The sequence below is a fragment of the Rhinolophus hipposideros genome (genome assembly GCF_964194185.1).
Source record: "Rhinolophus hipposideros genome assembly, chromosome: 13".
Lineage (NCBI taxonomy): Eukaryota > Metazoa > Chordata > Mammalia > Chiroptera > Rhinolophidae > Rhinolophus > Rhinolophus hipposideros.
This window is the reverse complement of record NC_138059.1, coordinates 74,702,159-74,719,906: the sequence shown is the minus strand read 5'-3', so window position 1 is coordinate 74,719,906 and position 17,748 is coordinate 74,702,159. Positions and strand designations below refer to the sequence as shown.

Sequence of the window (17,748 nt, the reverse complement as noted above, 5' to 3'; positions counted from 1 at the left end):
CGCGTGTCTCCACGGCGGGGCCTGCACTTGCGCCTCCTCTCCCACTGCATTTCCACGTGGTTTGCTTCCTCGTTTTCTTTCTATACAATGAATGATATTCACCATCAGGCAGTCAGTGTAAATATGTTCTAGAATACGCAGTAGCATGTAGGGAAAACCTGTGGCTGTGTGGTCTAGCTCAGAATTGAAGACAGTGATTCTTGAGTCAGAATGTCTGGGTTGAAAAACCAGCTCATCACTCTAATTTTCTCTAAATCTCAACTTCTTTCTTTGTGAAATAGTATGAATACCCGTCTTATCGGGTTACCCAAGCCGTTAAATAAGATGCTATGAAATGCTCGCCAGCCTCATAGTTACGTCCAAAGCCATCCTTTACTGTGATTCCTGCCGAATGTTCGTGATTATCTTGACATAGTTGCAGTTGGTTGAAAACACAATCTGCAGGTTATTTTTTCTACTGGAGAATATATCTTAAATCTTTCTCCGTTCTGCTAGGGGCCTTGAAAAGGCAAAAGTGATGTTGAGTTCCGTAGGGGATACAACATCCACTCGAGACACTGTAGTTTGGCTGTTGTTTCATCACCGGGCATCGTCTGGCTCCCACTTCTCCTTCACTGTTGCACTGCAGTAAATACTCCCCTGGGTGGCACGCCCTCCTTTGTGGAGGAAGATGTTTCTTTCATGCGCATGTATGGATTCATGGATGTAGGATTCTTGGTTGAAGTGCTCTGAAATATATTGATGCCTCTTAGGGAGGTGCTCATGGCTTTCCACAAAATTGCTGTGAACTCACACTCCACAGCACAAAATACACGTATGCATTTGTTTCAGTTACGTGAAATTTAGAAAAACATGAAACGAACTGAGAAAAGTGAAATACCTGATTAATGCTGCATAGAGCAAAACATTTATAAATTCTATCCATTTGTTATCAGCACAGACTGATAATGTCCAAGTTACTTCTTTAAATTTATAAAATTTATAAAACTGATACATGTGCATTGAAAAACTTTGCTTATTTTATCCGGAACGAATTAAGTGTGTGCTAAGAACTAAGAAATAACTTTGTGTCCGTTGAACTGCTATTCATAGATACATAAAGACACAGTGTGCAGGTAAGTGTTGCAACCAGAAGAAGGAAGTTGCATGTTGTGTTTCTGCCGGGAAGGGCTGCCCCGGCCTGACCTCCAGGAAAGGGGCCGTTCTGGGCCCAGGGCCTGGTGGTGGTGACCCCGGCCCCTTCTGCCAGGCTTCTCACGACAGCCGTCACACCCCAGAAGTACTGACACCGTGCAGCCACATGCAGCCCTAGAAACGGCATTAAGTTCTCCCCTGTTGAACACGACCATTTCCCTAACGACTCTCGCACCTGAACAGGTGTGAACTGTAGTCAGGCAGACCCTGTATAACGAGGCCATGCCTGTCCTTCTTTTCTCCCAATTGCAGCATAAAGAACGTGACTCCCAAAGTCGGGGACCCCGAGACCCGGAAAGCCATCCGCCGAGCCTTCGACGTGTGGCAGAACGTGACCCCGCTGACCTTCGAGGAGGTCCCCTACAGCGAGCTGGAGAGCGGCAAGCGCGACGTGGACATCACCATCATCTTCGCCTCCGGGTTCCATGGCGACAGCTCTCCCTTCGATGGCGAGGGGGGCTTCCTGGCCCACGCCTACTTCCCGGGCCCCGGCATCGGGGGCGACACGCACTTTGACTCGGACGAGCCCTGGACGCTCGGGAACCCGAACCACGACGGTGAGTGGTCCTCGCGAGGGGCCCGTGCCCCTGTCCACTGCGGCTGCCCAGGAACTGACGGCTTCACAGGCCGAGGGTTGGGATTCCACATCTGTCCTTAAAGCTGTAAAACAGCCTACGAGGCTTTGAATGACATTGTAGGACAAGAACTCATGTGGGTCATTAGGCACAGATGGTTTTTCGTGGGGTCTTTGGATGAGAGAGTAGGGCGCTCTGCACGCGTTCTGTAAATCCCCTAAGGTGGATTTTGTTTCCTGCAGTGTCGCTGAACCGATCCAGCCGTATTTAAGGTATGGGACATGCATGGAGCAAATGTCGCTGGGTTTCTCCACTTGATTCCGTGTTCACACTTGACGGTTGACCCTGATGGGTGTTTGTGGCGTGGCTCCTACATGTCTTTTCTGTTATGCCGCCTGGTCTACAATGCTGCCCCTGCCCCAGTTTCCCCTTATCCATTCCTTTGGCCTCTCAATCTAATTCAACCCCATAATGTATTGTTTTGTATTATATCTTTATTTATTTTTATCAAAAACCAGTTTCTTGCCCATCTATTTCAACACGTCAGTTTTCTAATACTTATAATTATTCTGATAAGCAAACGAAATGTAAAAATAAGAAAACTCGATGCCTAAAAGAATACTTATTGAGTTAAGAAGCATGTGTTTCTTCCTACACAACATTCCAGACTTCAATTTTACATGTACAAAAATATTCATAGAATTTTAGGATCCTGCAATTACAAGGTTCCAAAGCAGCCAGCTCCAAGAACCCTGTAGATATAATCAAGACGTAGATATTTCCCTTTCTCACCATAGTAGAATGTCATTGAAAATAAAAGCATGCACTGTTTTAATGACCGGTAGTCAGCGAATAGCACCAATCGTTCTCCGTGATGAGTTAAGCCATCAGAGCAAGCTTTGGTGGTTCATTAGAAGGCTTAGCGAGCTGGCTTAGTGTAATAGCCATGCATTTTTAGAACACCAGCCTTCAAGCACCAGATAGAATGAATTACGTTGAGTTAAACTTAAAAATAACATCAAATTTCAAAGGAAGAAAATACAATAAATAACTATTCATGTTTTCCAAAAGAAAAGAAAATATCTAACGTTAAACAAAATAATGCTTTGAATTGTCATCGATAGGTGTACTGGCTACAATATTAAACGGTGGTTTCATTTCTACAAGCTGGTTTGGAGACAGCTTGCAGGTGCGCGGGGTGGGGGTGTATGTCACCACCGCAGAATGAAAAGCAGGCGCTCCTGGGTCCCACAGCCCTGCGTGGCCGAGCGCTGGGCCAGGACCGCCGTGCGCTGGTGCTGCGGGGCCTCGCGTTGTGGGGTTGGAGCTGCGGGCCCCTGTACTTCCGCTTCAGGCCTGTGGAACCCACTCCACCTGGGCAGCTAATCAGGAAATACCTGCAGCACGATAGGCGTAAATCATGTAACATGAAATGCGTTTGTTTTATTTGTATCAGCACCCCTCATGCGTGCAAGTGGAGTAGTTCTGAGGTCCTCAGGGGTTGGAGTTATTCTGACACTGGGAGGGCCACGTGTATTCTAAAGAACCGTGTAAAGCAGAACTGACACAGTGGTGGCCTGTGCTGACATGGGTGCCACCAATTCGCTTCCAAGGAGAAGACTTGCTTCCAAAATCCCAGACTGAGAAAATTATATTTTATTCTTACAGTGGAGCTAATTGTTAAGGCTCCTTGAAATCTGTAACTTCGGAGTTGTGTTCATTTGGCTTTATGGCCGCATGCATTTAAAATGATGCTTTAAATCCTACATGGAGGAGACGTGCCTATGAAATGGCCTATATTTCCTCTTAACATATTGAAATCCTCAAGAAAGCTGCAGAAATGCTGTGGATATATCCTCTCTCAGCTGGTTTTGACACGCGTCAGTCAACACTTTTTGGAAATAAACAAGAAGTCTTCAGAACCAATCTGAAATAACATGGGGATGAGAATGTTTGCACTGACGTGAGTGTGACCGGTGTGAGGCATGCGTCCGTGTTTCGTGGGACGAAGAAGTTTCCCAAGGAATGTCCGTGTAGAGAAGAATTCTGAAATAAAGCCCCACTGGCGCTGTGGAGGGAAGCCCCCGGACTGCCTGCCATTGTATGCTAAGACGTCTTACACTGGAGAAGTCGAGGAATTTCTGTACGTCTGTCCCTGGGCTTATTATTAACAACCTAAACAAAACGAGGATTCAATATTTAGTGCTTCATTTGGAGGAAAATATTTCTGTACTGGTCAAATAAGAACATGCTTCTTTTTGAGTGAGCTTAAAGGAAATGATTCCGCAAAATAACAGTGTTTCGGTTTTGTAGGGGATTAGGGAGAAGTTAACTGACTGTTCCAGGCCTAACACCGTAAAGATTTACTGCTTAATTGAAATTCAGACTTTTAACTGGCCAGCAGGGCACCTGGGGGTGCCACCGGGAGTACCGATCATTTGTCAGAAGAACAGCCTCTAGCTTTGTTTGTGGTGCCAGGGAACGTGCGGAGAATTAATGTGTTAGTACGTCCCAGATCCTAACCTGGTGAGATGGCCTTTCCGTATCCCAGGTACACAAGGCAGAGTTCTGACACCTTCATTGATGAACTTTTTCTTTACTGAAGTCTTCCTATGCCCCCAGGCTTGCTCACCTGAATTGTTTTCTTTCTCTCCTATTTGCTGCTCTTAGCACCTACAACACTGAGCTGCCTGATAATTTAGCAAAAATGCAAATGAAAGAGCCTCTTGATAAGTTCTCAGCTCATTTTCCACAGCATATTGCTCAGCTAATGAAGGCAATTTGAATTCCATCTACCTCAAATGAGATAAACAGTGTCTCCGGCTGCTGGCAACCCTTCATTCCCTCCTCCACCTTCTAGTCAGTTTGCTCAGAGTCCTGATACCTTTTGAGAAATCAATCTGAAGCCCATTAAGTAAATTACACAATAGTTATATTAAAATAAGTGTGTGCACACACGTGCACACACACACGCATCTAATAAAAATGCCCTTTTTAAAGTGGTTTTTTTGTTTGTTTGTTTTTTGTTTTCCTAGAGTGGGAAAGGGAAAGATGTGCAGAGTAATTCTAAGTAGAAAGTGTCCCTGTGACACGGTTTTTGAAAAGCATGCATTGCCTGAGTGTGCGCTGGAAAATTTAACTCTAGCAAAATGTTAAGATTCATTTTGAGCCTCATTATCATATTGTTTCCTTGGCTACAGCATAGAGTTTAAAAGGCACTATCAATGTAAACAACAAAGTTGTCACAAAGATTCTTTCTAATCAGACAAGTATCTGTCATAGTACTAGGATTTCAAACTGATCATGTCTAAGCAGAAAGGTTACCTGTGAAATTGAATAGAACTATGACAGTGAACCACCTAGAGCAGGGGTGTCCAAACTGCAGCCCGCGGGCCAACTGCGGCCCATGATCCATTTGTTATTGGTCCGCAGCAAATTCCAAAAATATATTTAGTTTACTTAAATAAACCAGGTGAGGCAATACTACTTCACCTCGAGTGAGTGGCCCTGCTGTTTGTGTATTTTACCGCATATGGCCCTTGGTGAAAAACGTTGAAAAAAGTTTGGACACTCCTGACCTAGAGGCATGTCTGATTTTACCACCTGGCTGCAATTCTGTTAACAAACAGAATGCATTGTGTTTGCTCTGTTTACAGTCACAAAGGTCAGTGCCTAAAGTAAGATGGTGAGCAGGGCTGTAATGGCAATCTGTCTGAAACCAGGAGAGAGAAACCGCAATGTAAACTTCATCTCAGACATCCAAACATTAATCCATTGCCTCATTGTAATACTTGAGTTTGTATGTCAGCTTGACTGGGCTGAGGGATGCCCAGAGAGTGGCTCGGTGTTTCTGGGTGTGTCTGTGAGAGTATTTGTGGACGAGGTGAGCATTTGAATCAGCAGACAGAGTACAGAAGCCCCCCGCCCCGAGTGGGCGTCCGCCAGTCCACTGAGGCCCACACAGAAGAAAGCAGTGGGCAGGGAGCCGTCTCTCCTGAGCCGAGACGCACCTCCTTCTCCAGCTCTAACCAGCAGCGCCAGGTTCTGAGGCCTTCAGGCTTGCATGGATGGTACGCCCGGCTCTCCTGGGTCTGCTCAGCCTCCATGACCCCTGACTCGCTGCCGTAGTAAATCTCCTCTTAGATATCCCTCTCTGTCTATCCCATTAATTCTGTGTCTGGAGAATCCATAGTTATCAAACCCGAAATGGTCAAATTCTCTGTCCAAGCCCACTCATTCTTTGCATAAACCTGCTTTAAGTTAAATGTCTTCATGACGTGCTGCTTGACAGTGGACATGTTTTGTGTGGATGGTGTGGAGAGCCTGGTCGCTGGTGTGCTGCTACAGTCAGCACCTGCCCGGAGAACACTGGCCGTCTGTCACCTCCCCCCGTCCTACTACATAATCTCTCTCTCAGGTGCCGTCCGCATTTAGACTTTGAGTTTTCCGGACAGGAAAAGTCGGATACCAAACAGATGTTTTCTGAGAGGCGTAGAAGTGCTGGGGTCGGCAGGAGTATTTTGCCCATCAGTGCGTCCGGTGCTTTTGGAAGCTGAGGGGAGGGCCGGGTAGGATGGGGCAGCCAAGGCCCTTACCCAGTCCTAAAACCAGCGTACTTGTGGAGCTCTGAAGTTCTGAAACTATTAAGTCTCTGTCACACGTTCTTGCCATACCGTGTCTTACCCAAAGTGGGGGGCTTTCTCTCCAAGGAGTTTGCCTTTCAAAATGACGATAGAGGTTTCCCGTGTGTCTGCTTGTTTTTGTGAACATGGCTTCCTTCCATGCCTCTTGGAATGAGGTTCGCGTCGCTGAGTTGGCTTCCTGGCGGTGCCCTGGTGGCCTGAGGTTTGAGAGCCCTGGCTTTCCCTAAACCTCGATGACGTGGCATCATGAGGTGGCTGTGCATTGTCCACGTGGGTATGTATTGTAATTAGATCCCTGTGTGCCCTCTGAGGGTAGAAGACGCACTGGTGTCATCACATTCACAATGTGACTTCATTGTATCAGTTGTAACGAAGAGCACGGAGGGATCAGGAACATTAAAATGCATCTAATGTAGATTTCTTGATAAGTGAAACAGATGAAACCAGAACTTTCCGTGGCTTAACAGTATAATTTTATTTCTTGCTTGTGTGGTGGCCGGGGGCCGTCCTGTCACTCAGTCAGAGACCCAGGGTCGTGGAGACTCAGCCATCACTAGCATGTGAGCTCCACAGCTGCCCCGGCGTCAGCATCCAGACAGCAGCTGGGAGAACTCGATGGGTTTGCTCACGGGGCTGTTACATGCTGGGGATGCCAGAGGCAATAGCATCCTCCCACAGCTTGCACCAGTCCCCTGGCCACACCGCGTCACGGGCTGCTGGAGAACGGCAATGGGTGTGACCAGCGACCGAGCATGGCTGCCACACCGACGTGCTGGCATCACGTAGCCTCTGCACCTGTGGGCCAGGGGCTGGACATGCCTGCCTAACACAGATACTGACCTACGGACTGTTTGCTTCGGACTCAGTCTGCGTAGGAATGTTCTTTCTATTAATGAATCATCTTCATCTAGGTTCTTTCTCATTAAATCTAAATGGCCACCAACAAGGTAAAATGAGGTGGAATTTTCAAGTTTAGCTATGAGTTGATCAATGTAGAAAATTGATTTCTTTAAGTTTTTGAAACATCCAGTTGGTTGGAATGAATAACTTGATAGTTTCATTGCCTAAATTATCAAGGCTAATAATAAATTTCTACCTTCGTTTTGTACATTTTTAAAATTTTTTTGCAAAATTACAACCATACCATTATGAAACCTGGCATACTACCGTTTTACTAATTTCCTCACAATTTAAACACAACAAAACTATCCAGTAGTTATTCCCAAACTGAATTTATCTCTCTCTTCTTCATTTGAAATTAAATGTTGCCCAAGTTCCCTTCTCCGCAGCCTGCCGATTCCACATCAGAGCAGCCCCAGAAGTGGCCCTGTTGTCACCCACAGTGGAAATGGTCGTTGGGCACTGATTTCATCCCCAGAGAGCCAGACTGCGGACTTCGGGGAGGGTCCACCCCTGTTAGGCGAGTGTGCCGAACAAAGGAATTGGACCGCAGATCAGGGATCACCAGCCTGCTCGCCAAGCTCCATGACAGGTTATTTGAGCAGCATGCAAGAGAAAGGTAGGGACATCAGGAGGTAATTAAGAAACGCTCTCTGCTGGTTATCATCAGGTCCATTCCAAGTTACGTAAAGAAGATAACAGTAAAGAACGAATAATATTAGGAGCCAAACGTAATTGAACATTTAGCGTGTCCCAGATGCTAGCTGAATTTTCTTTGTGTACATAATTCATTTATTTCTCACAACAAACTTCTAAAGTAGAAAGTGTAATTGCTTCCATTTTGCAAGGGAACCAAGGCACAGAAAGTTTGCTAACTTGCCCAAGTTTACCTGGAACAGCAACAACAGAATGATACCCTTAGAAGAATCCTAAAGAATCAGAGAGAAAGGATGTTAGTTGGAGACTTAAGAGAAAAGCTTGTGACTGAAAATAGTTTATCAAGTCAACCAGAAAAACGATATTGGAGACGTCCCAGAGTACCCAGAAAAGCTCTCTATGGAGCAGGAAATGAGAACCTTTTATTACTGTAAAAGCAGAATCTGTCATGTGGAAAAAAATCTCGGTAAACATTTTCAGAAAAGCATGAAAAGATAAAATGATGTGAAGTTCAGGATATTTATAGAAGCCCTAGGAGATAGCTCCAGCTGAAGAATTATAGGTTGTCCCAGCAAGGGAAGAGTGGAAAAAGTAAAGCAACAGAATCAAGCAAATGAGGAATAGCAACACTGCCCCTTGTTCTAAATTAAGACAGTACCGTGCGATTCAAAAGGAGACAGCACATTCACTGTAAAATTAACAAAATCAGATCCATGAATAAGATTAAGTACACCCTTGCTGTTACATGACCCTGAGTAGGTTCTCACGCCTGGGGGCCCTGGGAATGGCTGAGCTGTCTCATCAAGGTAAGAAAGACAAAGATGGAGAAAGAAGATTTTCAGAACAGACAGGTGGAAAAGACACTTCACCTACAGCTGGATAAGAAAAAACTTTACCCAAACAACAAGGAAATCCAGAAGACAATGCAGTGTTTTTAAATGCTAAGAGAAAATAACTGTCATCCTAGAATTACCCAGCAAAACTATCTATCATTCAAGGGTTAGGATACAATCGAAATAAATAAATAAATAAATAAATAAATAAATAAATAAATAAATAAATTTTAAAAAAGTGAGAAAATTGACCATCCATTTAACAAGTGTAAAACGCTTTCTGAGACATGTAGTACAGGATGAAAGAAAAGAGTCCTAGAAGAAGAATCTTAGATGAAAGGAAGAATTTTGATCAAAGAAATTCATAAACATTCTATGTATAAAATAATGTATACTCTGTACAATTAAAAAGAAGCTTATTGAACAGTAATAACATGTAAACCAGGGAAGGAGAGAATAGAAGTAAGTTATTCTAAAGCTCTTATATTGTTTAAGAGTAAAGTAAAGAAATGAATCTTATAATCTAGTTAAGTGGGCATAGTAAATATTTAAGGATAACCAATAAAACATAAATTTTAAGGGGAGTATAACTTCCAAAGCAATAGTGGGGAAAACAGTAGAAGAAAACAAAAACAAATTTTAAATGGCAACAGAAAAAACCTACAGTTTTTGAAAGCAAGAAAACAAAAATCATTGTGTAAAACAGAACAAATTAAAAAATCAGAATGTAAGAATTTAAAAATTCCAAACGTAGCAGTAACCTCAGTAAGTGTAAATAGACTAAACTTTCCAGTTACAAAGCAAAGTTCTTAAATAAATAAAAGGAAAATCCCGGTGTCTACAGTTTATAATAATACCCAGAATGTTACAGCACATGTCAGTGAGGGTGTAAATCAGAAAGAACCCTTACACATGGTGCATACAAGTATAAACTGATCAGACCATGGAGCAAAAACCTAGTAAAATTGAACATTTCCATCTGCTATGATGAAAGAATTTCGTATCTCGATCCATTGATTGTCTGGCCCACGTCTGGCCCTTGTGTGCCAGAAGAATGTTTTCATACCCGCAGTGCTGGTCACAGCAAAGAAAGAGCCACCTGCATGTCTGTTAGGAGAGCTGATATGTACTTCCTGTTTCTTTGTTTACAAAAGGGAATATTACATGGCAGGAACACACAGTTAATATCGCTACAAGCCACAACATGGGTGGTTCTGAGAGAAAACGAGGGTATTGGGCCAGGTCCGGAAGAGTAGAAACCTTATCACGTCGTGTGTTTTCCGAGTCAGAAGCGAGCAACAGTGAAAGACATGGGTGCATAAATGTGCCCTGAAAGCAGGGAAATGTGTCCCAGTCGGAAGAATAGTGACTAGGCTGAGGGGCCTTGGGACGGAACCTGGACAGCGTAGGGTATAAACAAGATGGCAGGATTCTGTGTGGAAGTCGAGATGATGGATTCCGGCTAGGTCAGTATTATGCTTCATAGTTGACATGCATGTTAGGTGTATTGTTTTACATGTATCAAATAGTACAGGTTACAATTACATATTTGGAAGAGGGTCTGGCAAAGAGCATTGAACCCCCAAATGCTATTTTATGTTAATCAAATTGTACCAATCACATTGACATTTTCATGCAAAAGAAGCATGTGAATTGAGAATTAAAGGAAAAGTATAATTTCAACAGAAACAGGAAGAGGGGACTATTAAGGCAAAACAACTGCGTGGGGAGACTCAGGGAGAAGGAAAGGATGAGGACCCATGTCTGTCTAGAGCAGAGCTTCTCAACCTCAGCTCTGCTGACCTCTGGGACGGACGCCGCGTTACTGGGCAGTGGGCAGCGTCGCTCAGTGCAGCCCGATACCTGGCCGCTCTCAGACGCTGGCCCACACCTTAACTTTCAAATGGCGCATCTTTTTGTCTTCTTGGAATTTAAAAATTTTCCCTGTAAAGAGATGCAAAATGTGTTTCTTGATTTCTTCAAACATAGAATGTGTTTTAGCAGACAGTATTTTAATCCATTTTCTTTTGTTAAGTTTTTGATGTGAAATAATTGGTTTTCTGAGCTCTTGTAGGCAGCAGTGCTTTCTAATCAAAATGTTATGAAATGCACTCAGTGAGGTTATTAAGACTTTTGAAAAAATATATAAAAATATTATCAAGAACTCAGTTGCATATTCAATATCTTACACAAAATTAATTCAGTAGGATCACATTCATACCCACAGTGGAAACCAGATTAATTTTATCTTCCTGGTTTCCATAATTGAATACATTACAATTTGAGTGGAAGGTACACGGAGCTGCTGTGGGGCTTTTAAGGCGTGTCCGCAGCTTATGTGCACTGTCCCTGTGTAATGCAGCCTGACTCCTCTCCCCACCAGCATGAGTCCCTTAGTGACTCACGTCTAATACATGGGACACGGTGGGGGCACCGAGAGGTCACACAGGGGGCGTGGCTTCTGCTGGGAGCTCGTGTGTCCGCATGCTCTCTCTCCCATTCTCTCCCCTGCCCTCTGCCCCCTTATGATGGCATTTATTCTGGTTGGACATGCAGTGGATTATAAATTCTTACTGTGTGTTCCTAAAGCTCGCGCAGACTCCCAGTTCACAGGCAGACATTGAAGGAAGTGACATTCCTTTTGGTGTCAGCACGGTTTCTCTTCTTCATTCTGTCCTAAGTAAGATTATAGTAATGTCTTCTATTTGGTTAAGTGTACTTGAGATGTGTGTATACACGTGTGTGTGATTGTACACGTGTGTGATTATATGTGTGTACGCGTGTGTGTGTACACGTGTATACGCATGTGTGTGTGTACACGTGTGGGAGTTTGTGAATTGACGGACAGTCATGTTCATCCCAGACGAAAGGCTTTGGCTACAAACAGACCTGGATGTGAATTTGCCACTTACCAGCTTTTTTTGTGTTTTTTTTTTTTACATTTATTAAATTATTTTCCAATTACAGTTGATATTCAATGCTCTCTTAGTTCCAGGTGTTCAGCGTAGCGGTTAGACATTTCTGTACCTTACGAAGTGACCCCCACACGTCTAGTCCCCCCACACACACCCTACAGAGTTCTTACAGGACCATTGACTGTGTTTCCTGTGCTGCACTTCACATCCCTCTGTCTTATAACTGCCAATGTGTCCTTTTTTTTTTAAGTTACCGAATCCAAACCTTTGCTGCTTCAGCTGCTGCTTGGGGCTCAGCACGCCCCTCATGGGGACGTCTTGAGGATTGACTTCCGGGTTACGGCTAACCCCCCCGGGCTCCTTTCCATTCCCCTGCAGTAAAGGGACCACTGCTTCATAGGTATTAGGCCTTTTGCAATTTATAGATAATTAGTAGTAAAGGAAATCTCAAAATCAGGAATTCACACGCCTTGCTTTTTTTAGAGTCCATCTCTCTAATACATTTTTTAAGTCTTCCTTCTGCTGGAAGACATGGTCAAGATTACAGTGAAGGTACTGTATGAATTTATTTTCAAAGACTCTGTAAAAGTCATGAAGCATAGGTGCCGTATTCATTGCTTCACTTACAACACACACACACACACACACACACACACACACAAATGTGTCAAGACACTTACGTTATGGTTTTCTTCCAACTCATGTATCCTAGAAAGAAAACATTCTCCAGAACATTTGAAATTCATAAGCACGTTGCCAACAGAATATCCTGCCAATTTCTGAGCTGAAACCCAGACCTTTCAATGATTTGTTTACAAACGAAAATGAGACAAGCTATTCTGCTACACCTATGTTGAATAAATCATGGCCAGATGAAAGCATTTCTATTATTAAAAAAGAGAAATGTCCTTTTATTCTTGCTTTCCTTTTCATCCTCCGGGTCGGTTCACTGCACTAAAGACAAGCGTAAAGAGAGCATAGAAGGAGGGCACTTAGGTGACATCACATCCTTTGAAGAGCCAGAAATACGTTTCACAATTTCCTATGTGAACAGCAGGCCAAGTGTGAGTCTTCTCGTTTTGTCCCTATGTGCCACGTAAATGCATACGTTTAAGTCCATTGCTTGACTAAGAGTAAGAAAGGAGGGTTGCTTGAGATGAAGAATCGCCTTTAAAAAAATATTTAAAAAATCCCCACCTGTTGAACAAAACAGGTCCTTCTGGGGACATGCTCCCAACAGGGGAAACGTCAGGTCTGATTGAGTCACTGAACTGGCTCCTTGACCGTATTTGTTGGTGTTTGATTTCTATCTTAATGTTTTATGAAAACACATCTGTTTATAATTTGTTAACAAAGCTCTCCACAAAGACGTGGGTACAGAGGATTGTTTTCATTGGTTGCTTTTCCCTTTTTTTCCACTGTAAAGAGGAAATTCTCCCTACCTAAGTAGTCAAGTAGTCAGGTCTGTCACGTCACTGACATTAATTACCAGGTGGGAGTGTGGCACCTCACTCGGAAGTTGTGCGTCTGTTAGTCGTGGGGGAGGAGCAGGGATCCCACTCGGGGCACGTGGAGCTGTGTCCTGGGCAGTGTGCCGCGTGTGTCACAGACACGGTGGCAGTTAGCCCACAAGCCACCTGAAGGAGGTGACCTGAAACCCCCTTTACAGTTAAAGGCCTGGATCACAGAGATGTTAGTGAATTACTAACCCCTACAGACAATAGCTGAGCGAGGGTTCTAGGTCTGCTTTGTCTTGACGGAAGTTAAGAATTGAACTGCCTTGAAAATCACCTGTGATGCTCTGTGAATGCATTCACTTGGTGGGAAGCTCCTCGGTTTCTCTGATCCTCTGAGGAGCTTGTGAACCCCAAATTGCTCAGAATTGCTGAACTAAACTCAGTTCCCCAATTAAGGACAAAGGACTTGGGTACTTTATCTTTGAGGTGCCCTGGCACTTCCTGTTGCTGGCAGACAGCACACAAATCAATCACATGTTAGGAAAAGGGTTTATCAGGGGTTCAGTCATTCTATAAACAGTTCCTTGCGCATACGAGGTAACTGGTAATTTTTAAGGGCACCTCCCTCACATAGCGGCCGCTGGTCTGGAGACCGTGGCATGTAACAGCGGGATCGCTGTGCCAGGAGCGCTCATCGTCAAGGTGGGATAAACAGTGCTCACGTCCACACAGATGGGCATATGGTCCAAATCCCTGCCGGAAAGTGGCCTTGCAGATTATTACACTGGGTGTCTCCTTTCACTGCTGGCATAGAACTGAGTTATTTTAATTCTATTGGTTTATTCTAGGGTGCTTATTAAATGAAAAACTAGAAATGTCGTAGTAGTGTAGCTTTGGAAAACCTCTGCTGATTTTTGGAGGACCTGTTATTAGGGGGGTATTTAGTTTCCTTATATTTCAAGTGCCTGAAAATATCAAAATCTAAGCAAGGGAAAGAGAAATTAAAAACTCAGGTTAAAAACAAAAAACAAAACTCAGATTAGAGAGATCAGTGGAGCTGGTGTTCGAGTAGCTTTATAGGATGGTAAACGTTAGAATTATTTATGGCACTTTTTACGTATGAAATATTACATAGTCATTTTTTCACATTCAGGATATGTTGTCAGCAGAGGCAGTAGCATATGAAAATGCACGGAGGGCAGAAAGAGCTTAGCGCAAAGCATAAAAACATAATTATGACAAGGAAATTATAAATAACGCATTATTTTTCATTATATACAGTTCAGTGTTCTGAAATCACGTTGGAGTATATACAAAGGAAAGAAGATTAGAGATACAGTTGAATGCCACAAGCTCAAAACCAAAAACCTTGCCCAAGGAGCAAGCACTGTGTCTGTGCTAAAGAAGGGGGAGGGGGCTGGTGTGTCCTCTGTGGTCTGTGCAGATAAAATCAGGTGATCCCAGCGGGAAGTCTGAGGGGACGTGAATTAGGATAAATTACAGGTTTTCAGTCTAAGGAAAGAGAGAAGGCTGCTGCATTTTATTTTTGTTTTTCTGGCTGTTTTTTTCTTTTTTTTTGGTTGTTTTCTGTTTTTGTTTTTTCTCTTTTTTTTTTTTTGGTGGGGGCCGCTGCATTTTAATTGTCTAAAACCCACTGCGTGCCAACAACTTTTATTCTTAGTGGAATGCAAACCACAGGGTAGCACTTCATTGAAGAGCTACCCCCTTTAAAGTGTTGTGTGGCTGCAAGTCAGGTTTGATTATATTATTGCCAATCATCTGAAGAAGAATTGCCTGGAGCTCTTGGCCAGTATTTCTGATTGAAAGTGCCCTGCCTGGCAGCTCGGCGGGTCATAGGATCTTATCCGCATCCCGCTGACTTCCCCTGAGCCTCACGTCATTCCCCAGACCAGATGCCTCCCCCTGGGAAATGGGCCCGGGGACACTGGGTCTACCCGGGAGGACAGTCCATGGGAGGGAGCGACCTTTGCTGTTCTTACTGTGCTTTACTTTTCGGTCTTTCATGTTCCTCTTATTAGGGAAATAAAAAAATATATATATATATTTGTGACTGAAAGACCCTTTTCCTGTGAGAGATCTGCAGTCTCTTCCCAAGTCCACACGGTCCCAGAGGCTGATGGAGACCGAGGGCCCCGCGTCCCTGCCCAGGAGGACAGAATGACCCTGCACGCTGTCCCAGGGACGCCGTCAGGGCACCTGCTTCCAAGGGAAGCGGACGCGGCAGAGAGGAAGGAGGTTGTGACGACTGGGTTTTTTCCTTTGGAAGAATAAAAGGACACGTGAGCCCGTAAAGCCGCTCTGGGACTCTGACCAGGAAGCTGCCTCGTAAGAAACAGGTCTGATGTGGGCTCTGCAGGTGACTCTCTGGAACCTGTGTTGGGTCGTAGGTCTGAGAATGCCCGTGGCCACCTGCCTCGCCCCAGCCTGTGCCTGTGGCCGCGGGCACCGCGCAGACAGTGCCCACGTCCCTGCGTCCCGTGCAGACGCCTAAATCTCTTCCCATCGCCCGTCCTTGCTTCTGTGCGCGCCTCTCCTGGGACTACAACGTGCGTCCTGTGTCGTCCCCATAGCTACGTGTTGGCTTTTCTACTCTGAGTAGCATCTTGAAAAACACTCCTGCTTTCCAGTAACTGTGTAGACCTGTGTCCTCTGCGTTCCGCCCTCTAACCTCCTGACCACCCACCCCACCCACCCCTCGCTCCCATCATCGCTGCAAACATGCTGCGACCACATCAGAATTTACGAGTTGATCTTCAATTGATTTTATCGCCTTACCGTGTCACAGTCCCCCTTGTCCCATAATGTCACCACTTCCTTCTTTATGTGACAATCGTTCCATGCGAGTCACGGCCTTTCCCTCTCATGTCCCCACAGCCCCTTGTCTTTCTCTGCTCGTCTTCCTTGCCTCTGTTGCGTGGCTGGCCGGCCCCGCTCCCAGCTGGGACCAGCTCCACCCTGCTGTGCGCTCCTGTCGGAATGTCCCCTCCTAGCCCACAGCGCCGCACGCATGTGTGTTCATACATGGGCTCGAGTCTCCCGGTGAATGTGAAAAGCCATCTCTAACTGAACACTCAGAGAATGAGCTCCTGGGATGTTACCCACCACTCGCAGGAACAGACGAAGCAACCAGGAAGCCACTTTTCCTGGGGTTTTCTCTGTGTCGGGAACAGCGACCGCTCTCCCAGTTGCTCTGGTCGGAAGTGTTGGGTGTGACCTTCCTCTTTTCTCGCAGCTCACCTCTGTGCTTTCTGAATGTGTAAACACTTGGCTGCCCTGCGGCCCCCACCCCCACTGCAGCCCGTCCCCACGCTGGGAGTCCCACAGCAACCCTTGCACAGTGTGTCCCTGCTGTGCTCAGAGCTTCCGGTGAGCCCGCGTCAGGCCAGGCCGCCCAGGGTCCCACGCGTGCTCAGGGCTCCACGTCCTTTCTGCCCCTCCTCCGCGCCAATGGCCCCTCCCTGGCAGTCACCTGTGTAACATCCAGTCGGTGTCCTTTCCTGCCTTGTTTCTTTGTAGCCTCCCCATTGGAACTGGATGCTGTGGAACCAGGGAGCTTTGTAATTGGTCCGCTCCAGCATCGTCAGAGCCCAGATCGGTGCCTGCACACAGTAGGCGCGCAACCGAGGGAACGTCCTGAGTGGTGGTGTCATGAGCAGAGCTCTTGTTGCTCGGCCACGTTGTAGGACCCGCTGTGGGTCACGACACGTCACAGCTGCGTGGTGGTGTGTGTGAGTGTGGAATGCGACCGCGGGGGTGGAGTCCAGCCACACTGCCCTGGAAAACTGCGTCGGACGTTCCCTCATTTTTTAAGTGGACGTAATAATGGTGGCTGACTCTTGGGGCTGTGGTGAGAATTAAAGGAGAAGATGCAGGTACAATGTTCGAAGTGCCCCACGCAGTTGGCCCCAAACTCTTAATGAAGATGGTGAATGCGTTGCTATGAAAGGTAATGCACAGTGTGTGAGTTTTCTGTCTTGGGTTCTGTTTCACGAATCCTATGAGAGGAGGTCTCTGAGAGTAGGCCGTTTAACTCCTGTTGGTTTGAGGGACCTCTGACGTGTTCCAAGCTGGCGTGAACCACTCAGCCTGTGGGGTCGATGGGGCCTCGAGTGTAAGAGCAGCTCTCTCCACGGGCTGGTCGGCCCACGGTTCCATCGTTTTTGTGTGACACACCAGTGCAGACTGGGAAACAGCCCCTCGGAAGGGAACTATCACAGTGCACTCCGAAAATGCTGGGAGAGGAGGCTTCCTTCTAGTGACACTCGCGGAGGTCAGGACGTCATTTGCCTTTGTCACAAGTCACCGTGGGAACCTTTATATTTATATTCAAGCACTTAGAAGTGGGACGCTTAGAAGTGTCACAGCCCCAACTGCTTCATGCTCACGTGGCTGAACTGAAATGTCAGCGTTCACAAATACACAGGCAGGACTGGCACTGCGCTCGTGCGTGTCGTTACCGTGACAGCAGTGGACGATGCCCGGCGGCCACCGGCGCACCCTAACTACAGTCATGCCAAGCGTCTCTGCAAGTTTGCGCTGAGATGCGTGTCACT

General features: G+C 45.6%; 1 protein-coding gene across 2 annotated transcripts in view; it reads left to right on the top strand.

The window, feature by feature from the left end:
- MMP16 (matrix metallopeptidase 16) overlaps window positions 1–17,748 on the top strand; it is a 154,393-nt gene that overhangs the window by 91,470 nt on the left and 45,175 nt on the right. For both annotated transcript variants that reach the window (XM_081070079.1, XM_081070078.1), the window contains exon 4: window positions 1,447–1,751. In XM_081070079.1, coding sequence (XP_080926205.1) covers window positions 1,447–1,751 — 305 coding nt within the window. The remainder of the gene's footprint in view (window positions 1–1,446; window positions 1,752–17,748) is intronic.